The sequence below is a fragment of the Gadus chalcogrammus genome, unplaced genomic scaffold (genome assembly GCF_026213295.1).
Source record: "Gadus chalcogrammus isolate NIFS_2021 unplaced genomic scaffold, NIFS_Gcha_1.0 GACHA069, whole genome shotgun sequence".
NCBI lineage: Eukaryota > Metazoa > Chordata > Actinopteri > Gadiformes > Gadidae > Gadus > Gadus chalcogrammus.
In genome coordinates, this window is record NW_026613504.1 from 590,004 (window position 1) to 615,872 (window position 25,869).

At 44.4% G+C, this 25,869-nt stretch overlaps 4 protein-coding genes across 6 annotated transcripts in view; 3 read left to right on the forward strand and 1 right to left on the reverse strand.

The window, feature by feature from the left end:
• Positions 1 to 7,251: 7,251 nt before the first annotated feature.
• Positions 7,252 to 20,803, forward strand: LOC130378188 (G2/M phase-specific E3 ubiquitin-protein ligase-like). Of its 2 annotated transcripts, none has more exons than XM_056585078.1 (4): positions 7,252 to 7,743; positions 7,920 to 8,098; positions 8,316 to 8,488; positions 20,261 to 20,803. In XM_056585078.1, exons 1-4 carry the CDS (start codon positions 7,596 to 7,598, stop codon positions 20,535 to 20,537), a joined length of 777 nt encoding a protein of 258 aa, XP_056441053.1. In that variant the 5' UTR covers positions 7,252 to 7,595; the 3' UTR covers positions 20,538 to 20,803. The 2 variants fall into 2 exon arrangements, with proteins under 2 accessions (XP_056441053.1, XP_056441054.1); XM_056585079.1 differs by having other exon boundaries at positions 7,254 to 7,810.
• Positions 10,012 to 12,088, forward strand: LOC130378189 (uncharacterized). Its single transcript, XM_056585080.1, has 2 exons — positions 10,012 to 10,921; positions 11,595 to 12,088. The coding sequence occupies exons 1-2, from the start codon at positions 10,210 to 10,212 to the stop codon at positions 11,606 to 11,608; spliced, it is 726 nt and encodes a 241-aa protein (XP_056441055.1). The 5' UTR covers positions 10,012 to 10,209; the 3' UTR covers positions 11,609 to 12,088.
• Positions 20,804 to 23,496: 2,693 nt separating the features above from the next.
• g0s2 (G0/G1 switch 2) lies at positions 23,497 to 25,144 on the reverse strand. Its single transcript, XM_056585072.1, has 2 exons — positions 25,043 to 25,144; positions 23,497 to 24,928 (listed from the first exon to the last, which is right to left on the reverse strand). Exon 2 carries the CDS (start codon positions 24,912 to 24,914, stop codon positions 24,528 to 24,530), a length of 387 nt encoding a protein of 128 aa, XP_056441047.1. The 5' UTR covers positions 24,915 to 24,928; positions 25,043 to 25,144; the 3' UTR covers positions 23,497 to 24,527.
• A 95-nt stretch (positions 25,145 to 25,239) lies between these two features.
• LOC130378183 (laminin subunit beta-3-like) overlaps positions 25,240 to 25,869 on the forward strand; it is a 33,496-nt gene continuing 32,866 nt past the window's right edge. Inside the window, exon 1 of one of the 2 annotated variants that reach the window (XM_056585069.1) lies at positions 25,240 to 25,341. The gene's annotated coding sequence lies outside the window, so the exon portion shown is untranslated. The remainder of the gene's footprint in view (positions 25,342 to 25,869) is intronic. The other variant, XM_056585070.1, reaches the window with a different exon arrangement.

Consider the following 25,869-nt stretch of genomic DNA (forward strand, 5'->3'; position numbering starts at 1 on the left):
AAACAAGGCGATCGGCCGAAGAGTGGACAGACATCGGATGGTGATCGACGACGACAACACCAGGAGCGACGACCCAGAAGACCCAGAAGTGACCACCATGCTTTCACGCATTAAGGAGACGGTGTGGGCAAATGGACCGTATGATGTGGGACACACCCCGCAGCAAAACATTGTGGTGAACGTGAAAAACCCTCATCGCCCAGAATGGCGACATCAATACAAGATAAAGCCAGAGGCGGAGGAGGGAATCAAGAACACCATAACGGGCCTGCTGGAAGCAGGTGTGCTGGAGAAGACCACCTCAGAACACACCGATCCTGCCAGTGAGAAAAGCTGATGGGCTGACCTGGAGGATGGTGCATGACCTGAGGGCCATCAACATTCGGACCATAGCCCCCCCGGAGAAGGTCCCTAACCCATACGTGGCCCTAAATCCTGTGAGCTCTGAACATCAATGGTTCACGGTGGTGGATCTCGCCAATGCATTCTTCTGCATCCTTTTGGCCACTGAGTCAAGACAATTCTTCGCTTTCACATATAGAGGACAACAATACACATACACAAGGATGCCACAAGGTTTCCGAAGCACCCCCACCATCTTCAACACCTGCCTCAAGGAGGACCTTGCAGGACTGGATCTCCCTTCTGGCACTGTCCTGATACAATACGTGGACGACCTCCTCGTGGCAGCTGAAACAAAGGAAGCTTGCCTACAGGCGACTGAAAACTTGCTGCAAACAATAGCACAAAAAGGACAGCCCGCTTCAGCACAAAGAGCCGAACTATATGCTATGTGTGAAGGTCTACGGATAGCCAAGGGGCGAACGCTAAATCTCTACACCGATTCCAATTATGCATACGAGCTAGCCCACCTAAACGGACAACAAATGATAAACAGACAGATGATCACCAGTGCTAATACCAAAGCAAAACACACAGATCTAATCTTGCTGTTAGCCAAAACAGCCCAACTACCTCGAGAAGTAGCCATCATGCACTGCCGAGGACATCAGAAAACACAAACAACAGAGGCAAGAGGAAACCACGCGGCGGATGAAGCAGCTAAGAAGGCAGGCGGATACGTCCCTGTAGAACATCTAAAAGAAGGAGGATACACCCCGGTGGTACACCAGATGATGGTCAATGAAGAAACAGCCCTGGACCCAGATTAACAGATGAAAGAAATGCAAGGAGGAGAAATGCAAGGAGGAGCAGGACCTTATGAGAAATCGGCGTGGAGAGGAAAAGGGGCCAGAGAGAGCCCGGATGGAATATACTACTCCTCCACTGGAAAGCCGGTTGTCTCCTCCAAGGCCCTGCTGTTCCTTCTAAGGAAGGAGCATGGATTGGCACACGAAGGAAAGGCCAAGACCCGGGAAAGGATTGAAAGATACTGGTGGCATCTAGCCCTCAAAGCTGTGTGCGACCAGTATGTCCAGGACTGTCAAACGTGCCAAGCCTGTAACCAAAGGCGGGGATTCAAGATAACCAAAGGACAATTCCCCGTGCCCCAGCTCCCATTTCAAGAAATCTACATTGATTTCACAGATATGGGACAAGAGAACAGAGTTGACAGAAAACGGTTTATGTTAGTAGCCGTCGACAGGTTCACTAGATGGGGAGAAGCAATTCCGGTTAAAAGAGAGGACGGGAAAACAGTCATCAAATGGTTAACACAGGAACTCATTCCCCGCTGGGGATACCCAAAGCTTATCTGCTCAGATAATGGTACCCACTTCGCCAACGCCCACCTTCAGGAGCTGAAAACATACATAGGACTCAAACACAGATTCGGCTCAGTATATCACCCCCAATCGCAAGGCCTGGTAGAGCGAGCAAACCAGACAATTAAAAATCAATTAGCAAAAATACTCAGAATCAATAGACTGGAGAAATCTAGAGACAGCACCGAGGAGGTAGAAACTCGAACCTTAGGACGCATGCAGGTGAATCAGCTGACAGGGAAAGTTGAAGAAAAGACAGCAGGAAAAAAGATGACCTGGGTGACAGCTCTGCCATTAGCATTAATGGCCATACGATCCTCTCCCTCTAACACCACCCTTCTCAGCCCCCATGAATTAGTCACAGGACGTCCCATGCAAGGACCATACAGGCTCAAAGGACCCCCATCTGACAGGTTTGATGAAGTTGCAGGAGTACCTGCAAGCACTAACTCAAGCTTCTTTAAGGTTGTATTCCCAGATCACAGACCAAAAGCCGTCCGAACCAGAGGACCCTTCACCAACGTCGGTGACACCTGGCGAGTGGATCTGGGTGAAAAAACACCATTGAAAGAACCTAGAAGACCGGTGGGAGGGGCCATACAAGGTACTCTTGGCCACACCCTTTTCTGTTTCTGTAGAGGACCGACGTGGGGCCCAGTGGCACCACCTGAGCCGGTGCCGCAAAGCAGATACCCCCGGCAGATCGTGGACTGAGACCCTGACCGACCTAGCTGCACTCCAAGCCAAGGACAAACACGCCCCACTCCAAGACGATGGGCCAAAGCGTGCCCCTGGGAAGGTACCTGGTAGGATTCCTTCTGGTAGTCCTGTTCCAAGAAGGAGCGGGAGACAACATCGCCAGCTACCCACCGCCCAAACCAACAACAACAGGTCAGGTCTCGTTAAGGTACTGTCGAGGGATAGAAAGTATGAGAATTGAGCTGAATTTTTGTGAGATGCTGCCCTGTGGGACCAGGGCGGACCGGGTCTACCAGGCAGAAAAGTACATGTGCGTAGGTACCAAACCAGACGGAAGCTACCAAAGAGGTTATGCCTGCCAGGCGTGGTCTCAGGCATCGTGGCTTACCCATCCTGGGTACAAGGAGGGCTATTATCCCCTGACGTCCAGCTACAAGGTACTCCAAAAGGGAATCTCCCTTACCAGAAGATTATATGGCTATAAGGAAATCTGGACCAGTAATGGTCTAGCAGTCAAGGGAGAGTCGATGTTCATAACGTTAAGGGCAGATTTACTCATTCCCGAAAACAGATCTCATAAGATAGTCAAAGGCCTGGTCTTTCTAGTGTTAAAGTGCGTATTGGAAGTTAGATACTGCAGTGAAGAATCATATAGGTAAAAAATTTGAATACACGATTATTTAGTTTTCATTAATAAATCGACACTACAAGTGGCATCTTGAGCCGTTTTTGTGATACAATTTTACTTCCGCATCTCAAACGCTCGTTTTCGAGCGTGACGTAGGAATTGGTAGACGGACGTTCTAATCATCATAGACTACATAGGCAACATAACAACAATGGATAACAGTTTCGGACCACTTCCGTACAATTTTGAGCCAGCTAGCCGTGAGGGAGAACAGCAACCACCTAAAAGGGGGAGACACCATGGCAATAGGAGGGAGATAGAGTTGTGGTGTCAGGAGAATTATGGTGAACCAGGAGCGGCTGAACATCAACACGGCCAAGGAGGAAGAGCTCATGACCCTGCCCGGTGTCAACCGCCCCGTGGCGCGGAGCATCGTGGAGTACCGGGACTGCATCGGGGGCTTCAAGAAGGTGGAGGACCTAGCGCTGGTGAGTGGGATAGGCGCCACCAAACTGGAGATTATTAAAGTGGAGATCTGCGTGTCGAGTAGGACCAGTTCGTCGCAGCACTACCCGTCCTCCCTGCGGAGAGACCCGGAGCATATGTCCTCCTGCAGCGGCATGAACATCAACACCGCCACCCCGCCGCAGCTCATGAGCATCCGCGGCATCACGGAGAAAATCGCCCGGAACATTGTCGCCTATCGGACCCAACACGGTCCGTTCAAGAGCATCGAGGACCTGGTTCGGGTCGATCACATAAACTGCTCCCTACTGGACAAGATCCGTTTCCAGGTGTTTGTGGAGCGCTCAAGAACTCCGTCCACCAATACCAACGGCGGGCTGACCTACACGGGTCGGTCCCATCCGAGCCCAACCTCGTTCAGCCTCCGGAGCGACGACCTCAACCTCCCGCTGGGAGGACCCACGCAGATGGTGTCCCTGCGGCCCCGCGTGGCACCGGGCCCGCGGGACGGCCGGGCCGCGGTGCGCCTGGCCACTTGGGACCTTCAGCGCTGCTCCAGTGAAAAGGCCAACAACCCTGGCGTCAAAGAGGTCGTGTGTATGCCCCTACTGGAGAACGAGTGAGTACAACTAACGTGAGGGTTTGCAGGCTCGAAAGCCTGCTCCATCCTTTCTCCGATCGGGGAAACTGTGAAATCGGAGATGGTCGGACAGGAGGTCGGAGTTGGAACAACCCCCACAGATACAAAACCTCATCTCGTCGATTAGAAAAACCCAACCATCCGTCTCAGTACGGCACTACAACATGTGTAGGTTTCACAGGTCAGAAAGTCCAACAACAGGTCAAATCATTATTAATCGAAATTAACACGTTAATTTGACAGCCCTAATTATTATAATACAGTGAAGAATCAAAGGACTGATTTTGATTGATATTATATGAAATGTGTTATTTTTAAAACAAGATTTGAACTGTACTATGTTGTGTGCATGTTCTCTTTTTTGTGTCATTAAGGACTATTCAGCAGCAGAGCACATGGTCCATGAGGATTTGCCTGTTGCAGAATCATCAGTTGCTTTTCAACTGCCGGCAAGGTAATAAACAAATTAGTCTTTCATGTTCTATTAGATGAATTCTCATTGTATTATTAACCCAGAATCCATTTGACCTTGTTGTTGTTTTGCATGCGTTTTTCAGCTGAACCTGTTAAAACATGGCAGGTTCCAAAGGGCCTGACTGCTGCTGGCTTTGTCGCATACTTGACGTAAATTGACCCCCAAATGGAGAGGAGAAACTTTCAGTTATGCAAAGTTAACCACCATAGGGTCCTTATCTCCCTTGAGGAGAAAACCCCTGAACAATTACGGTCCGGTGGAGTGTTGGGTCGTTCGGCTCTATATATTCGCCCTGAGGTTAAGTATTGTTCTTTATTGAATTTTTCTGTTGTTAAAAAATAGATGTTTCAATGTTGTATTTTTTTTTTTCCATATTTCATAGAGTGACATTGAGAATGAGGAAGAAAAGGACTTGGTGAGTTCCATGAGAAAGTAATTAGTGGTGTTTACCCTTTCTCTGCATACATGAGAAATGGTCATGCACTTAGTAATGTATTTGAAGTGCACAATACAAATAAATTATAACTATTGTTTTGTGTGTAATCTCTCCCTTTATGCATCTGAAACATCAAATCAGACAAGTGATGAGGATGAAGGAATGCTGGTAAGTTTACTTAACTAAGCTGTTATTATCTGTGACATAAAGTAAATGAAATAGTACAATAAAATGGCACATAAATTAGATACCAACTTATAGTAAGGATGAAAAATTGATCCAGTAAATACAAATTCTACATTGTTTTCTCTCCATAGCCAACATACATAATTTATGATTAGAAGGCATATGTATTTAATTCACTAAAACTTCTGAAGGGTTAACAGATTGGAAAGTATACTTAACTGTGTGCACCCCAGTTAATAAGGTCCAGCATTTTTTTAACTCTAGAAATGTTTACAGGACTTGTCTGATCGAGAAGTAGACCTGACCCAGGATTGAAGAGCAAACGGTAAAGCAAGCGAGATCTATGAGTTATTCAAATTAAATCTAATCCATAGGAATGGGAGTTAAAGTGCTACAAGAAGAAAGGCATAGTAATTACAACCATACTGACCTTGAGCAACAGGAGGAGAAACATTGTCTGCTTTGTTGGATTTTCGGCAGTGATCGCAGCACAAATGCAACGCACAAATAAAAAAATAAAAAATTGCAATGACAAATGAGAAAAATGACTGTCAGTCTCTGGCCAGGTATATACTGAAGGGCCAATCAAGGACAGTATTTCCTTGATTTATAGATAGTGATATATCCACCCCCTTTTATTCTGTTTTCGGTTCCTACACCTGTAACGTAATTCACACATTCATACCAAGCCCTTACCAATTAAAGAGTCTTCTTTCTCACGCTAAGGAGGGATCCGGAGCCTAGGGAGGCGTCCAGCTCATACAGGAGGCCATTCATCATGTGTCAATTCTAGAGATAGAAGCGGTCAAGATGTTCGAGTGACCCAGATGCTCAAGGCCACAAGAACAAGTGTATTTCCCACACATAGCCATGTAACGTAATTCACACATTTATACCAAAGGCCCCATATGCCCTTACCAATTAAAAGAGTCTTCTTTATCACGCTAAGGAGGGATCCGGAGCATAGGGAGGCGTCCAGCTCACAAAGGAGGCCATTCATCATGTGTCAATTCTAGAGATACGAGTGGTCAAGATGTTCGAGTGACCCAGATGCTCAAGGCCACAAGAACAAGTGTAATTCCCGCACATAGCCACAAACAAAGTTGCAATGCCAACACATAGCCACCAGGGGTCAGCACCATACCACAAAGCATGTTGCAATGCCAACACATAGCCACAAGGAGGCAGCATAGAGACACATACAACATCCAGAGAGGCGGGAGTTCAGCACCATGCTTAGCCAATCAGAGCACATTACTAAGTCCACGCCTGCCCAGTATTAAAGTTACAACCCATAGCCCAGGGGGCTAGAACGCTCCCATCCAGGTAAAGCATTATTTTGAATGCCCTACTAAGTGTATCTCCACATGTGTTTGTACAATTCCCCTCCTTTTGCTTCATGTATGTTAGTCCAAACCTTTGCTAAATAAAGTGAGTTAAAGCGATCCTGACTCGGCAGACTTTTTCCAAAAAGAACACGGCACACCAATGTATACAGAAAATTAGAACTTTTTGGGCATACAGCTCTGTTAAACATTAAGAGACCATTCTGGATTTTTCTTAAATCTTCATCTCTACATTACTTAATGGGAATGCTCTTAATGACTATATTGTTATTGGGAATTTGGTAGACATGTTTTCAGTAGTTTATAGTATAAAACCAAAATGTTCATTCTACTCAAACATATGCTGATAAATAGCAAAACGAGACACTGAACATTTGGAGTGGTCTCTCAATTTTTCCAGAGCTGCATATCGAATGGCGATTAATCACTATGAATCATGATTAATCCACAGCTACCCTGTGATTAATCTGAATAATTAATTAATTATTAATATGTTTGACAGCCGTAATATACAGCATATACAGTATATATACCTAAAAATACAAAGCTGCATGGGTCAAGATGCAAGTGTCTGTAGTCTGGTTTGTTTGTTCAAATATATGTGACTGATTTTGCTGACCACACACTATTATTTTATGTTTATAGCATTCACCCATTGCAGTGACGAGGGTGGCTGCATCCCCTTCTCCACCCGGCTCCTCTCCACAACCCAGATCCCCTTCTCCACCCAGATCCCCTTCTCCACCCAGATCCCTTTCTCCACCCGGCTCCTCTCCACAACCTAGATCCCTTTCTCCACCCGGCTCCTCTCCACAACCCAGATCAGATTCCCTGCACGGCATCAAAAATATCTTGCAGGCACTACGGGCAAATGTAGCCGAGCTGACACCAACTGCAAACTGTTTCAACATAGTTAGGTCAGGCATTTTGCAGACTGCAATTAGAACGGTACAGAGGAGGGCATTTAACCCGACATTTAAAATAGATGTGGTGTTCATGGACACACTAGACGGGTCCAGAGAAGGTTCCGTCGACACTGGGGGACCAACAAGGGAGTTTCTAACCCTTCTTATGAGGGCAATTCTGGCATCCAGATTCTTTGTAGGACCAGAAGACAGCAAGCACCTCAGCCTGGATTCCATTGGTATGTTGACGACAGGACAGTGCAGACACACACACGGATATAAAAAAATGGCCCAAACATGTACAAGGTAATAAGATATCCTAGCAAAGTTATATTGGTTTTCAACCTCAGGTACCAGTATATTATAAAACTTTGAAACTTTCCTACAATATTTAAAATGTTGTTTGTACTTTCAGGACTTAACCGGGGGACCTATGTCAGCATTGGCAAGATGATCGCCATTTGTATTGTTCATGGAGGAGTGGGGCCCTATGTCTTTTCTGCGAGACTGCTCTGCCAGCTCACAGGGGAACCAGCTCCCCCTGTTGATGTGATGGAGATCGATGACGAGGAACTGAGGAGTCAGATCCTGAAGGCAAGTTAAAAATGAATGAAAGAAATATTCCTCCTTTTGAAGACCATATAATAATTTGCTTGCACAGTTCAGATGATTAATGGATCCACCTTCAAAAATATGTCAAGTAATTTGAACATACTGGTTGTCTAATACATTTTAACCCATTTGATGGAACTTACTTGTCAGAGTTGTGTCATTATTTCTTAAGGACTCAATAAATATCTTTTCCTTACAGATTCAACAGGCATCAACAATACTGGAGGTCCATGCTGCTATAGCCAGTGCGGCCTCAAATCTGGCGCTATTGGGGTCCCTGACAGTCATCAGAACGATGTCAGACAGGGATGAGGTTCTGGAGTCTGCTCTCAAATTCTATTTGGACAAGAGACTACATGTCCCTCTCCAACAGTAAGTGTTTTGATCATTTTAGCCCAATATGTAGATTCATTTAATATGAAAAGTGTCTGCTTAATGCACTGCATAAACCAGGTCAAGCAGGTAGGGAGGGTGTTACACCCCATTCTAGGGGCCTAGGACGCAACATGGAAAACCCCCAACTTCCCCAACTCCCAAGTAGCCACGAGCACACGTTATTCAGTTTTAACTGAAAACAGGATTTATTCACACAATATTATCAACGTAAGTAAGGTAGGCTTCAGAGTGGGGCCAGGCCAAAATAACAAACAAAACGTCCCTATCTGAAACAAAATGGACAATCAACAATCAACTCAGCTCCCTTTCTAATAAAAACAAGAGAAAACAATACACACCGAAATAGCAGCCCAACCCTACTATTTCACAGAGAAACTTCTAAACTGAAATACAGTACTTAGTAAACGTGTGGCTTGTTGGGAGAGGAGGAGGATGGAAGTGTTGGCTGCCACGGTGGCCATCTTGACTCCTTTTATTCCTGTTGGGGTTTCCTGCCTCGGCCAATCACCGTCCCCGGCCGAAATGAGTGGACCAATCCCCACCCAGGAATGGCACATTCCTATTTACATAGGAGATTGACAAGAAACACAAAGCCACACACACAAACGCAACTGAATAAAAAAACTACGACCACAGTCGTAACAGTGGGTTATACAGGAGATCACTTACCAGATCGCTCCCCTACTCCGGTTGCAACCCAGTCGCCAAGAAAAAACGTCAGTGGTGTACGTTTCCATGAACACTGGATACGTAGCATTTCAACGTAAAAAATAGCGTGTTATACCTACAGTATCCACGTGTGCCGCTGTGGAGGCGGGTTTCGGGGTTTGGGTTTCACGGCTTTCGCGGCAAATTGTGGACACGATTGTTTAGGGGGGGGGGGGGGAGACTGTTGTTGACCGGGGAGGGGGGGGGGGGGGGGGGAGACACGTTCGTTGAGGGGGGGGGGACGACACACGATTGTGGGGGGGGGGGGGGGGGGGGGGCGACGACACGTTAGTTGAAGGGGGGGGGGGGGGGGGGGGGGGGGACACGTTTGTAGGGGGGGGGGGCACGCTCGACAACGAGAGTTGGTTTTTATTCAACGCTCGACAACGAGAGTTGGTTTTTATTGAACGAGACTTCAACACGGAACAGCTGCGCGAAACGATGGTCACGTCACTCTCGGTGACGGTGTCGACAATAATGAACACACGGACAATGTTAATAGAACAACACACAACCACATAACATCCCGAACCCATTAACCCCACTTAATCCTAACAACAAAACAAGTTAACAAAAGCCCCATTTGTCAACTGAGAACCCCAATTCCCAGAATCCCCCGCGGCTCCGGAACACGGCGTAGCTTATATTAATCTTTATTATCTGAATGGGAAATGCAATATTTTAGGACAGATACACCATTAAACGCGTTTCTAATGACATTTCTAGCGAGAAATGTACATTTTCCTTACATAATCTTCAGTCAGTGAATGTGTATGATCTTTATTAATCTTAGCTCCGCTAGGCATTGGAAAAAACTACTTAATTCATCATTTAGATCTACTTTATCTTATTTTATTTCATGATCATAATACCTAACAGTATATAGTTTGTTTTCGTCATCCTCCATCGCTCGATTCAACAATACATTTTGGCACTTTTTACTCCCGGATCAGACCGCAGAAAAAGCCTTGGACTTTCCTATCGCCAACATGCCTCTGTACTCGGATATCTCAGGCACGGAGACTGGGAAATGCACAGACTGCACCAAAATGCAACAGAGGGTGGCTTTAATTGAAACGAGACTAGCAGCATTAGAAAAATGCAAAGGACCCCTACAGGATACAGTGCCGATGGGTGAGTTTGCTGAGCTCACTCAGATACAGCAAGATGATCAAAGCTACACTGTATCCTTCCCGAAGCTGGACAAGAGAGAGACAGTTCCAGCTGCGTTTCACTGGCACAGAGTCGGCGCTAAGCCAAAACAACATACCAAAGTGAATCAACAAGATCACTCAACGCCAAATGCTAAACTACCCAAAGCTAAAGTTATCAGCCGGATTAGCCCGTCACTGAAATTAACCCTGCCACTGAAGAACCGGTTCCTGCCACTTCAAGAGTCCACGAACGAGCCTGCCACCCATGCACCCCTGAGCCCCGAGATGCGTCCGGACGGACAGTGCGGACAGAGACGGAAGATGAACCAGTCGCCATGGAGGCGAGCTGCGCATGCCTCGGCCACCTGTGCACCCCTGACCCCTGAAATGTGTCCGGACAGACGGTACGGACAGACATGGAACAACCAGTCGCCACGGAGGCGGGCTGCGCATGTGTCTGCCACCGTCCAACAAGGGCCCATCTCAGAGGAAGCAGATGAACCAGACACTCTGATTATAGGAGACTCAACCATCAAGGATATAACCGGTAAGAAGATCAAAACATGCATCTTCCCATATGGAATGGTTAGTGATATCAACCATAAACTAGCCAAAGTCATATTGGAGAACCCCAAAATCTCACAGATTATTGTGCATGCAGGATTTAATGATGTTCAAAGAGAACAGTCAGAACTTCTGAAGAGGGATTACACTGATCTATTGGATACACTGGACAAAATACACATCAACTCATTCATCAGTGGACCCATACCATCAGTTGACAGGGGAATAAACAGATTCAGTCGTCTACTTGCACTGAATACATGGCTTTCCAGAGTCTGCAATGAAAGAGGAAGGGGCTTTATTGACAATTTCAACTTATTCTGGGGGCGCAAATATCTTTTCAGAGCAGATGGCCTACACCCAAACAGGTTAGGCTCAAAACTGTTGAGGGACAATCTTCTCTTCTCGCTTTACGCACAGGCCACAATCTTGCCATGGTCTGACGCACAGGCCACAATCAGAGCACAGGTTGAGAAGAAGCGAGACTACAGCCTCCCCCACACATCTACTCTGCCACTATCTGACACACAGATAGCAGACAGCCCACAGACCTTGAAGAGAGACAACAGCCCGCCCGACGCCATCAACACTGTGCCTACCCCAATCGCTGATGCTGGCTTGACGAGGAACGGCCACCCCCCTCCTCTGCATTACAGACCAAAGACCTTGAAGAGAGACAACAGCCTGCCCGACACCATGGACACCGTGCCCTCCCCCATCGCTGATGCTGGCTTGGCGAGGAACGGCCACCCTCCTCCTCATCTCTCCCATAGCCACAACAACTCCAGCTCCACTGTCTCCTCCCTTTGCGATTTTCCAGCTGAATTTAAGAAACAGGAATATGTAGGCATCAAACTTGCATCTGTGTCAATGATAGCATCGCCAGGTCATTCCCACAGGCTGATAACACCAAAGCGGAGGGCGCCCCAGCCCCCCGCCCCCTATACTGATAGTAGTCCTGAGTATTACTGAGACAAAAAAGGGTTCAGCCGTAGACAAAGTATAAAGGACGTTTCGCATAATCTGCTGAACCCAAGGTTGCCTATGTCAAAACATGGCAACTTTTGCATTCCTGCTATAACCACTAAGAGAGTAAACAAAGGGAAACGTAGACACACTGCTAACCTCACAAATCTCTTACATATTTCCTCCAAACCAAAACAACCTTAAAGCCTATCAACAACACCATCAAGATGGGTCTACTTAATGTTAGGTCTCTTAATAACAAATAATTTTTAGTTAATGATTTTATTACCACCTCTAAACTGGATTTTATGTTTTTAACTGAAACATGGCTGGAACAAAATAACAGTGCAACCGTTCTGATAGAGACAGCTCCTCCCAACTATAACTTTTTTGATGCATGTAGATCTGGAAAAAGAGGTGGAGGGGTTGCTGTTATATTTAAAAATGATTTTCAGGGGAAACAGATGTTATTTGGTGATTTTCCATCATTCGAATACCTTTGTGCTGTATTGAAATGCTCCCCCAGAGTTCTCCTATTAATTATTTACAGGCCACCCACATACTCTGCAAATTTTTTCGATGAATTCACAGAATTATTGTCTAGCATCTCCACAGACTTTGACTGTCTAGTTATAACTGGTGACTTCAATTTTCATACTGATGATTTGAATGACAAGTGTGCAAAAAAACTTTTTACCATTTTGGACACATTTGAACTGTCCCAACATGTGAAAGAGACTACTCATTGTAAGGGCCACACTCTAGACCTGGTTATCACAAAGGGCCTCAATGTTTTTGATCTCTCTGTGACTGATCCTTCCTTGTCTGACCACTTTTGTGTTTTCTTTAATATATCTTTTATTCCCGACATACAGACAAAATCAAATACTGTCAAAAAACGGTATATCAATGAAGAATCGTATGTACTTTTTAGAAAGGCCATCTCCTTACTACCGCCTCTCAACCCATGTTCTGCTGATGATCTTGTAGAAAACTTTAATTTGAAAATTTTGAAAATCATGGATGTCATTGCACCTTATAAGGTTAAAACGATTTCTGGAAAGCAAAAGGCACCCTGGAGAAAAGCTGCCTCTGTAACAGCACAGAAAAAAGAATGCAGGAAGGTTGAACGCATCTGGCGTAAAACAAAACTTCAAATTCACCATGATATCTACAAAGAGAGCCTCCGTGCCTACAATTCTGACTTAAAAAGTGCTAGAGAAACATTTTTCTCAAATATCATTAAATCCAATAATAATAATGCAAAAACCCTATTTGCAACTGTTGACAGACTGACCAACCCCCCAACACAAATTCCACCTGATCTCCATTCCACGCAGAAATGCAATGAGTTTGCAGCTTTTTATACTGATAAAATTGAAGGCATCAGACGCGCCATCAATATCTCCACTTCAAACAAAAATGTTGGACTACCACCCTGTTCAAGCAAAAGTAACGTGGCAGGGATGGCATGCTTTAATGTTATTGACTCTAAAACTCTTGTGGAAACTGTTACACAACTAAAGCCATCCACCTGTTGCCTTGATTCTTTACCTACCAACCTCTTTAAGAATGTTTTTGACTGCCTAGCAATAGACATATTGCAGATAGTTAACAACTCTCTCCAGTCAGGCAACTTCCCAAAAGCCCTGAAAACTGCAGTTATTAAACCCCTTTTAAAAAAGCGGAGCCTAGATACCTCTATTATTAACAACTACAGACCAATATCAAATCTGCCCTTCATAAGTAAAATCATTGAGAAAGTTGTCCTCCAGCAACTTAATCACTTCCTGGCATCAACTGGTTGTTATGACACCTTCCAATCAGGATTTCGACCCCTGCACAGCACTGAGACCGCCCTCATTAAAGTTGTAAACGACATCCGTCTTAACACAGACTCTGGCAAAACCTCAATACTAATGCTACTAGACCTCAGTGCTGCATTCGACACAGTAGACCATACAATACTCTTGGACAGGTTAGAAAACTGGGTGGGGCTTTCAGGCACAGTCTTAAATTGGTTCAGATCCTACCTACAAAATAGGAACTACTTTGTTTCCATCGGCGACTTTGTATCAGAATCAACCAACGTGATGTGTGGAGTCCCACAAGGTTCGATCTTAGGACCCTCTTTATTCAACATCTACATGCTCCCACTAGGGCAAATCATGCATAATAACAATATTGACCATCATTGCTATGCTGATGACACGCAAATCTATGTATCGCTATCACCAAATGACTATCGGCCCATAGATCTGCTGTGCCAGTGCATTGAGCAAGTGAAAGACTGGATGTGCCGAAATTTCCTTCAGCTAAATGAGGATAAAACAGAGATAATTGTATTTGGTGCTAAAACGGAAAGGCTTAAAGTAACCCAACACCTTCACTCTCTGTCCCTGAAAACCTCAATCAAAGCCAGAAACCTAGGGGTTATCATGGATTCTGATTTACATTTCGAAAGTCACATCAAATCAGTTACAAAATCTGCATATTATCACCTTAAAAATGTAGCAAGACTTAGAGGGCTCATGTCCACAGAAGACTTACAAAAACTTGTACATGCCTTTATCACTAGTAAGCTTGATTACTGCAATGGTCTCCTTACAGGTCTCCCAAAACAAACTCTAAGGAAGCTTCAGCTTGTTCAGAATGCTGCTGCTAGAGTATTAACAAAGACCAAAAAATGTGAACATATTACACCAATTCTTAAATCGTTACATTGGCTTCCTGTAGGTCAGAGAATTGATTTTAAAATCATGTTGCTAACCTATAAATCCCTACATGGTTTAGGCCCAAAATATTTAACTGATATGCTTCCACTACATAAGCCTTCTAGAACACTAAGATCTTCTGAGACCAATCTGTTAATTATCCCCCGAGTAAACACGAAACATGGGAAAGCAGGGTTTAGTTACTATGCAACAAATAGCTGGAATAAACTCCCTGAGGATTTAAGACTTGCCCCAACTCTGAGCACCTTCAAAACAAGATTGAAGACTTTTATGTTTGCTTTAGCTTTCTGCTAAATCTTAAATACTTTAGCTTTATTTTACTAAAATGCCTTTTTAACTCACTTTCAATTTTACTTACTAAAAAGCCTTTTAACTTTCTATTTTACTCATTTCTTTGCATATGTTTTCTTTTCTTTTTTTTAATGTATAACAATGTTTATATGTGAAGCACTTTGAGTCTGCCTTGTGTATGAAAAGTGCTATATAAATAAAGTTGCCTTGCCTTGCCTTGCCTTATTATCTGAATGGGAAATGCAATATTTTAGGACCGATTCACCGTTAAACGTGTTTCTAATAACATTTCTAGCGAGAAATATACTTTTTAATTGCATAATCTTCAGTCAGTGATTGTGTCTGATCTTTAGTTTTATAGTTATTAGGAGTTGATCGGCTCGCTCGCATGTTTCAACGACGTCAGGTTGCTTTCGCTAAACTAGCAGCTCACGTGCTTCCTGCGTTTGTGTTATTAAACTGTTACTTTATGTAACTTTTAATGATATCATCTTGTTAGAAACACGTATATCTGAGAGCCAACCCAGTCGCCAAAAACATACCTACGTTAACAGTGTACGTTTCGTGAACACTGGATTACGTCGCATTTCAACATAAAATAGCGTGTTATACACACACACACACACGCACGCACATGCACAGACACACACACACAAGCACACACACGCACGCACAGACACACAGACACAGACACAGACACAGACACACACACACACACACACACACACACACACACACACACACACACACACACACACACACACACACACACACACACGCACACACGCACCCGGTGCATTTAGCTGCTAAAACAACAACAAAAAAATATTCCCTCAAATATTATTACTTTCAAAACGTTGGCCAAAATGGCCAATAATATCTTTTTTTTTTGGGATGCTTCTAGGACATTTTGGGTGGATTTTGAACGGTATGTGGGGGGCACGTTTTTTGCAGGACCTGGCAACCCTGCGCTGTTGCCCGAGATCTGGATCCAAAGATTTGTCACAAATGACATGTTATTTAGCATCTACACGTTGAGCTGAGTCCAATGACACCAAGAACGACACTCTAGCTAATGGTAACATGTATTTTACATGGTACACCTAGGTCTAGGACATGATCTCGGTGTAGCAAGAGGCCGAGCTTGATCTCATTGGACTCAGCTTAACGTGTAGATGCTAATTAACATGTAATTTGTCAAAAATCTCCATCGGGAAGCAAATCTATAGCTGGTCATTATTGATAAAGGCCTCCAAAATCGACAGCTAATTACTACCCCGAAACATATTCAAATATGATCATGTGTGGCACTGTTGCAATCGTCTCGAAACGTAGATGTCAAAGGACACCTTGTTTGCTCTGTTGCACCACCGGGAACATATTTTCATACTTCTAATGGATTGATTCATATTTTAAGGTTCTCGGAGTGAGACTTTAAGTGGCTGCAGCAGAAGTGTTGAGACGAAAGATGATATCAAGAGATTTATAGAATATTCCCATTCACATTATGATTCTTCGTCGTAACATCCGACCAAACATCCTTCACATTCACAGAGCGAAGATTATGAAAGTCCAGGCTCAGCAAGTGCTCCATCTCGTTGCACCTGCACCCAGCGGCTCGCTTGCAAGATTTTGGCCTGAAGTTCTTCCCAGACCAACACCCTAGCCATCCAACATGCATATCTGAGAATCAGGCCTCTCTTTAATAATGACAAAAAGTTATGAGAGAAACACACATTAACTTTTTGTTATCTCATAAGCGGCGTGGTGCCGGCTCCTTTTGACCTTTTGATCCCCGACTTCAAAAACGTGGCCACAGGCCAGCTGTGTCTACACACCTTTAGCCACAAATGTACACCTCCATCCCACAAAAAATGGGGACTAGAAACTAACCTCTGTCTTATGTACATTTACTGTACTGTTGGAGGTCACGCCCCTTTGCCGACCTTTTCGAGATAGCTAGGGATGCTAAAATGTTTACACACATTTCCCGGGGCCCCGTGTACGACATATCCGAGATTTGGAGTTCTAGCCCTTAGAGAAAAAAAGTTTTCCCAAATGGAGTGTCATTTGGACAAAGCCCCTCAGAAGTGTAGCCTGCAAGACCTAATGGTTCAGAATGTGGTGGAAAAACAGTTTTTGAGATAGGAAGGTCCTACCGCCCTGAAATTGTAATACCTTATTCTAGGGCCTAACTGGGACCTCCGCACCGAAACTTGGCCCGGTCGGACCCCGAGGGGAGGAAGGGGGGGCCCTTCCTGCCCGAGACTTGGCCCGGTTAGACCCCGAGGGCAGGCCCCCCCTTCCTGCCCTCGGGGTCCGACCGGGCCAAGTTTCGGTGCGGGGGTCCCAGTTAGGCCCTAGAATATGGTATTCAAATTTCAGGGCGGTAGGACCTTCCTATCTCAAAAACTTTTTTTCCACCACATTCTGAACCATTAGGTCTCGCAGGCAACACTTCTGAAGGGGCTTTGTCCAAATGACAGTCCATTTGGGAAAACTTTTTTTCTCTATGGGCTAGAACTACAAATCTTGCATATGTTGTTCTCGGGGCCCCGGGAAATGTGTGTCAACATTTTAGCATCCCTAGCTATCTCGAAAAGGCTGGAAAAGGGGCGTGACCTCCAACAGTACAGTCAATGTACATAAGACAGAGGTTAGTTTCTAGGCCCCATTTTTTGCGGGATGGAGGTGTACATTTGTGGCTTAATGTGTGTAGACACCGCTGGCCTGTGGCCACGTCTTTGAAGTCTGGGGTCAAAAGGTCAAAAGGAGCCGGCACCACGCCGCTTATGAGATAACAAAAAGTGAATCTGTATTTCTCTCATTACATTTTGTCATTATTGAAGAGAGGCCTGATTCTCAGATATGCATATTGGACTGTTAGGGTATAGGTCTGGGAAGAACTTCAGGCCAAAATCTTGCAAGCGAGCCGCTGGGTGCAGGTGCAACGAGATGGAGCACTTGCTGAGCCTGGACTTTCATAATCTTCGCTCTGTGAATGTAAAGGATGTTTGGTCGGATGTTACGACGAAGAATCATAATGTGAATGGGAATATTCTATAAATCTCTTGATATCATCTTTCGTCTCAACACTTCTGCTGCAGCCACTTAAAGTCTCACTCCGAGAACCTTAAAATATGAATCAATCCATTAGAAGTATGAAAATATGTTCCCGGTGGTGCAACAGAGCAAACAAGGTGTCCTTTGACATCTACGTTTCGAGACGATTGCAACAGTGCCACACATGATCATATTTGAATATGTTTCGGGGTAGTAATTAGCTGTCGATTTTGGAGGCCTTTATCAATAATGACCAGCTATAGATTTGCTTCCCGATGGAGATTTTTGACAAATTACATGTTAATTAGCATCTACACGTTAAGCAGAGTCCAATGAGATCAAGCTCGGCCTCTTGCTACACCGAGATCATGTCCTAGACCTAGGTGTACCATGTAAAATACATGTTACCATTAGCTAGAGTGTCGTTCTTGGTGTCATTGGACTCAGCTCAACGTGTAGATGCTAAATAACATGTCATTTGTGACAAATCTTTATCGGGAAGCAAATCAATAGCTGCTCAGTATTGATTAAGGCCTCCAATTTCGACTGCTAATTACTACCATTAAACATGTTCGAATATGCTCATGTGTGGCACCGTTGCAATCGCCTGGAAGCGTAGATGTTGAAGGACACCTTGTTCGTCCTCTTACCCCCCCAAAAAAGATATTATTGGCCACCAATGGCCAGATATTATTGGCCATTGTAGCAAGTTGGCCATTTTGGCCAACGTTTTGAAAGTAATAATATTTGAGGGAATATTTTTTTGTTGTTGTTTTAGCAGCGAAATGCACCGTGTGCGTGTGTGCGTGTGTGTGTGTGTGTGTGTTTGTGTGTGTGTGTGTGTGTGTGTGTGTGTGTGTGTGTGTGTGTGTGTGTGTGTGTGTGTGTGTGTCTGTGTGTCTGTGCGTGCGTGTGTGTGCTTGTGTGTGTGTGTCTGTGCATGTGCGTGCGTGTGTGTGTGTGTATAACACGCTATTTTATGTTGAAATGCGACGTAATCCAGTGTTCACGAAACGTACACTGTCAACGTAGGTATGATTTTGGCGACTGGGTTGGCTCTCAGATATACGTGTTTCTAACAAGATGATATCATTAAAAGTTACATAAAGTAACAGTTTAATAACACAAACGCAGGAAGCACGTGAGCTGCTAGTTTAGCGAAAGCAACCTGACGTCGTTGAAACATGCGAGCGAGCCGATCAACTCCTAATAACTATAAAACTAAAGATCAGACACAATCACTGACTGAAGATTATGCAATTAAAAAGTATATTTCTCGCTAGAAATGTTGTTAGAAACACGTTTAACGGTGAATCGGTCCTAAAATATTGCATTTCCCATTCAGATAATAAAGATTAATATAAGCTACGCCGTGTTCCGGAGCCGCGGGGGATTCTGGGAATTGGGGTTCTCAGTTGACAAATGGGGCTTTTGTTAACTTGTTTTGTTGTTAGGATTAAGTGGGGTTAATGGGTTCGGGATGTTATGTGGTTGTGTGTTGTTCTATTAACATTGTTCGTGTGTTCATTATTGTCGACACCGTCACCGAGAGTGACGTGACCATCGTTTCGAGCAGCTGTTCCGTGTTGAAGTCTCGTTCAATAAAAACCAACTCTCGTTGTCGAGCGTTCAATAAAAACCAACTCTCGTTGTCGAGCGTGCCCCCCCCCTACAAACGTGTCTCCCCCCCCCTCAACAAACGTGTCCCCCCCCCCCCCCTTCAACTAACGTGTCGTCCCCCCCCCCCCCCCCCACCCACAATCGTGTGTGGTCGTCCCCCCTCAACAAACGTGTCTCCCCCCCCTCCCCGGTCAACAACAGTCTCCCCCCCCCCCCCCTAAACAATCGTGTCCACAATTTGCCGCGAAAGCCGTGAAACCCAAACCCCGAAACCCGCCTCCACAGCGGCACACGTGGATACTGTAGGTATAACACGCTATTTTTTACGTTGAAATGCTACGTATCCAGTGTTCATGGAAACGTACACCACTGACGTTTTTTCTTGGCGACTGGGTTGCCTGATCTTACACACACAGAAGGAACATCAGATACAAGATCACTACTAAGACCTCTTTTATTTAAACACATACATTTTTCCTTTGTTACTTTGAGTAAGGTAGGTTTTCATGGGATTTGTTAAAACAATGCCAAATGTAATTATTCCACGACCCTAATCTTTTAAAATAATGTTTTAAACGTAAAAAGGCACTGTTTTCCTATTCAAGTAGTAATGTCACTAATACAATCTTTTGGAATTTCTTTCAAAGATTGCGGCAAGGTTTGGAGTGCTTGGGGGTGCTGCAGGCGGCAGTAGGGAGCACTGCTTTGAGAAGGCTGTTTTCAGGTGGACCCCCTGCCCCACTGACAGCAGAGCAGGTGATGAATATGTTTGCCGTCAACTACTCTGTTCGAGGGAGCTCACGCCGGTCAGAGGAGGAGCGGGCAGTTGGCTACTGGAGGGACTGGCTCATCGATGTGGAAGGTAGAAACGGCCAGAGAGTCCCCGGTGAAACGGTGAAACGGCGGCTGTTTCTCAATTCCTAGCACGCGTACTACGGACTCGATGACTTGCAAGCACGTACTTGGCAAGTCTGTACTTCAAGCACATACTTGCGAGCACGCGAGTACGTACCTGCGATTGGAACAGCAGCGGACTCGATGACGTCACCACCTCTGCTCGTCCGTTAACTGTGCTACGGCCTCCTTTAGGCATATACTACTGAACAATATAAACAAATGATATAAAACAAAATCCCAGCCTCTTTCATTTTCAAATAGTATGTAAATATTCTGAATGAATAAAAATTGAAAAGATATGCGTGTCCTGTCATGTGTATAAGCTATACACACACGACTTTCTATATATTTATATATTATCTTATATTATTATTATTATTATATTATATAAATATATATAAGTTAAGAGTAACTTAAGCTACAGTTGTGCGTCTTCTCCATATTGTCCGCCATCGTACTGCTGCGAGTGCGAAATGCATCCTGGGATTTATAGCGATTGCAAGCACACACGAGCCACCTCCCATAGATATATATAGAACACTAGATACGCCACGCCCCTCTCAGCCGCGGCACACGGAGCCGCCATCTTGTGTGGGTCTTGAGTAGGTATTCTCAGACTGTCAGACAGCCATAGATATATATGTTCACAGCTCATTTCTCAAAAAAAAACAATGCCAGTTCATTGTGCTGCTTTCAAGTGTGTACACCGTCGTACAGTACAAACCAGATCAGAGGAAATCACTTTATAATTATATATAGTTATATATAACTATATATGAGAGTTATAAGCTAAATGGATAAGATATTTACTTTTTGAGAAATAAAATGTTCATCTTAGTCCAGCAGAAACATTTCTGATAGTAGATATAATCAGTGGCAAGTTAAATGTCATGTGTTAAAAAGTGTGTTTCTTGTATAACATAGAGGGGGAAAAAAATCTTACTACCACTTAAAATCAAACATGGAATATCAACTATGATGTTTTTAGTGTCATCCACTGAGCCATCACCGCTCAAATTTGCTACATCTTTGTATGAATTTTCCATATGGTGTAATGCACTAGACAGCGGGTTGACCCATTCAAGATGGCCGCCGCGGTGGCCGTCAGCCGACCGGAGCTCAACATTGCCGTGACGTATCTAGTGTTCTATATATATCTATGCCACCTCCGATGCATGCTTGGTGAAACGGCGAGATCGAGCACGCATCAAGAACACTTCCGGGTTTTACGACAGCACTCGCTTGATGCGTGCTTCGAATTGGAACAGTGCTCGGGCAACGACTGATGACGTTTCAGGAGTCCACGAGCACGCACAAGTACGCAAATTGAGAAACGGCCTATGAGATAAATACTTATTTCCACTGGGGAGAAAAGGTTGAGTACAAATACTTGATATGCTGAGCTATTGTAATTAGCAAATGTTTTTATGCTGCACAGCAGGGATGGAAATGAACTTTTTTGCCCACCAGCCACTGTGGCAGGTAGATTTAAAAATCTACCAGCCACTCATCTTTTTTACCAGCCACTTTTTATGAGCTATATATTTTTTTAATATATGCGTACATTTTAAACAAATTGACATGTTAACAATAAAACAACATGCATGGCTACACCATCATAAGTAAACTAATTAGTGCCTGAATACAAATGTGTCCACAGACATGGTAACTAACGTATGATAGTAAGCATTATTGGCCCTTAACACTAATATTCAGAAAAAACATTGCCTCAAAAGGCTATTGGCCTATTGGCTAGTAGAGGCATATACTTGAACTTTATACCCTGAACTTTTAAACGTTGCAAACGTGCAAAAACATAATTATATATTTATGTGGCATTCAGTCCAATGCTGGAAATATATCTGTGGCATTCAGTAGGCCAATGCTGTGATAAAATATGTAAAGTATGACCAAGTGTTTCTTTCTGTTCAATAGATAGAACGTTATCAATCCCCTGTGGGAGAAATTTGTTAATGTTTGTCCCTATAAAACAATAATGATAAAAAAAAAATACACGACGGTAACGTAAGTCAAACCGTCCAATCTGAAGGCTCTACTTAACCACGCCCCCTACTCACTTCCTCCAATGCAAAGCGAACAGAACTGAGTAGGGGAGGGCGTAACGACCCAAAGAGACGCAACGCAAATACAATGAGAACATGTATGAGGCTTTAATAAAATCCCGGACGATTTTTAAATTCCGCCACACATTTTTTAAAAGTGTCTCAAAAGGAGGGCATGTCCGGGCAAAAGAGGACGTCTGGTTACCCCACGTACGGGAAACCCATTTGATTCCTACCTGTAACACTGTTTAATAGCGGCCCAAATTGGTGGGCGCTATCCTGGTAATTTCTCTGCGTGAGAAATACGTGTGGCGTGTGAGCGTGTGCATGTGTTGAATTGCGTGTGTCAAACGCCGAATGCTTGAGACTTGAGAGCCTGTTACTGGTATATTATCCCGGATGCCGGACAGTTGCAGTTCAGCAAAAGAGGCGTAGAAGAAGAAGGGATGTTGACAGTAATGGTTGTGGAACTGCACAGCGCCGTATCACGAATATTAAATATGCAAATTTGATCGGACCTTACTGAAAAGTATTACCCGACACAGTGGCGGGTGAAGTGACACAATTCACCCGCCACCATACAAATCCACCCGCAAATGGCGGGTGGCGGGTGTTAATTTCCATCCCTGCTGCACAGTAATATACAAATGATGCGTTTGAAAAAATGAGGGCAGAAGTCTAAACTAGTTAACGTATCACAGGGATATGTTTACACAAAGTTTTCTCACGCTACCACTCGTGCTAGGACCATGGGTCCTTCCCACTCCAAACGGAAACAGGCTGACGGTGCAGCGAGCGCAATGCACTGTGGTAGTTGGAGTATTTCTTACTTTTGAGCCAGAGGGACACTTTCTTCCTTTTCTCAGGCTAACAGGCTAACCGATTTCAATTATTTTTGCACATTTATAATACATAGAATTATTTACTTCATATAACCTTCATATCTCCACCAGTGAAGTATCCCTTTAAAAATAGTACTTAGCATCGTGTTGCATCTTTGTTGTATATAGGGGATGGGTTAACCTAGCGATTGTTAGTGCTTTTCGTTTGGTTCTATTAACGTCCTTACTGTACTGCCAGCGATATATTCTCTTTCTTCCGACAAATTTACTTATTTGAGTCACTTTGGATAAAAGCGTCTGCCAAATGCCCTTAATATGAATGTACATTTGTTGTGCTTTTTTGAGTAGATTTATATATTTTTTAGGATATACTCATTTTATTTTGGCAAATATTGTATTCTTCTCCACACAGCCCTACAAACATCAATACAAGTTGGTTGTGCAGTAGGCTGAAGTGTGTTATACTGCCGCCCAGTGGTGGAACTGATTGATATTGATCCACGTCCCTGTCGTCAATATCAGACGTGATCACGTTGATTCTTCTTTTCTTTCACAAGTTATCCTAAGTGGTAAATACGATAAAGTGCAATATTTATGCCTCAATAAACGTGCACATTTACTTCTGAAATATATGATGCATGCATGCAAATGTAATTGGTGGAGGGACACGAAATATATCAGCTATATTGTAATATGTTTGAGAGAATAAAACACTGGAAGCTTAATTTAATAAAAAATACTCTCAAGTCTAATGAAATTATTTGATACCTCGGAGACATTGATTCAGATTTTATCAAAACAAATGTTTATTCCGAGGGAAAAGTTGCAATATCTAGACTTGAGAATGACTCCTGAGACAAACACTTTATATATAAAATCATTTTGACCCGAGGAGCTGCGTCAAACTGACCAGCAGTCAGTCAGACCTCTGGGAGTCAAAGACCCTGACCCAGCAGGGGGGCACACACACACACACACACACACACACACACACACACACACACACACACACACACACACACACACACACACACACACACACACACACACACACACGCACACACAATAATAAATAAATATTTTCTTGTTAAAAGTCCATTTAAAACGCTCCTTTAGGACGCATGAAGTCGGTTCGCTGCGGTTCTGAGAGCTTGTGGTCCGTGGGTCTTCGACAGGGCTGCAGCGGTCTTGTCTGTCTCCAAACAGGTCCCTCCCTGGACCTCCTCCTGCGGCTCTCTTCCTCGTCTCTTCACAGGCAGGCCCGCTACTATTGTCCTCCTCCTCGACTCTCCCAACATGAGCATGGCCATCTCGGCGTCGTCAGGGCCCTCCCCGGAGAAGGGATGGCACACAGTGTCCACCAGGCCGACCACCGTGCCCACCACCGTGCCGACCACCGCCACCACTGTGCCGAGCAGATACACCTTCAGCATCCCGCGGTTGGGCTTCTGGCTCAGCATCTCTCTGACGAAGGGGACGAGTTCCTGCACCGTTTCCATTCTTGTGGTTTCACCTGGGGAGCAGAAGGTTGGACAAATTAGTAAGCGATTCTTGGTATTATGATCATTACAATGTAATGAAAAACATTCAACATGTCCGGGCCAGAAGGATTAATAAAAAGACCTACGTTTTATCTCTTCCAGGTCGGTTGGACGGCGGACTCTGAACAGGAAAGTGTTCCTCTGGTGGTGAGACCATGTGAGACCTGATTCTCCGCCGCGTCCTGGCTTCTTTATAGAGTCGCTTAGCTCCGCCCCCGCCGACTCCCAGCGTCTTTACAGAGGGGCCGCTTAGCTCCGCCCCAAAATGGGTCCCTAGCTCCGCCCCCGAGGAGGCCCGTCACTCACCTGGCTTCAGGTCGGACACGTCGCACCCTTTTCACATGTCGTCAGTAGTGGGGTAAAGGATCCTCCTGCTGAACATGAGGTCAGTTGTATTTGTGTCTGTCGTAGTAAGGCAAGGTGACTGTATATTGAGCTGACTGGTTGTGTCTGTTGTAATCATGGGCGTCCGTTTGGTCTGAAATGTGCTGGGGACAGAGACGCATACGGAAGTGCATTTTCAGAGGTGCTGGGTACAATGAGGATGCACTCTTTTTTCTCTCTTTAGTGCCGGTAATGAAAGGTTCTGAAAGACGGCATACCCATGTAGCTAATTACTAAGGAATAAAATGTATACAAATTCTGTCTGGCACGTTTTATGAAGAAAACGTTTCCAAAAAGCATCGGACATAGGGACATATGACCCACTATGTTCTGTATGTATCCAATGTCTGTATGTATTCTGTATGTATCCAATAACAAATGACAACTTGACATGACAACCCGGTCTCACGAAAATACGTGACACTGTCACGTTATTTAATCTATTGAAAGGTGATCAGGGACACGTATTTTCAAAATGTTCGTGTTAAAAAGCACAAATTTCAAACTCATGTATTTGATTTGATTTGTC

What these genes read in the sequence shown, in the direction of transcription:
- LOC130378188 (XM_056585078.1), top strand. Translation starts at nt 7,596, where the DNA reads ATGGACACACTAGACGGGTCCAGAGAAGGTTCCGTCGACACTGGGGGA. An exon ending in CCTCAGCCTGGATTCCATTG is followed by an intron (nt 7,744 to 7,919) that starts GTATGTTGACGA and finishes TTGTACTTTCAG; the next exon opens with GACTTAACCGGGGGACCTAT. An exon ending in CTACATGTCCCTCTCCAACA is followed by an intron (nt 8,489 to 20,260) that starts GTAAGTGTTTTG and finishes TTTCTTTCAAAG; the next exon opens with ATTGCGGCAAGGTTTGGAGT.
- LOC130378189 (XM_056585080.1), top strand. Translation starts at nt 10,210, where the DNA reads ATGCCTCTGTACTCGGATATCTCAGGCACGGAGACTGGGAAATGCACA.
- g0s2 (XM_056585072.1), bottom strand. Translation starts at nt 24,914, where the DNA reads ATGGAAACGGTGCAGGAACTCGTCCCCTTCGTCAGAGAGATGCTGAGC.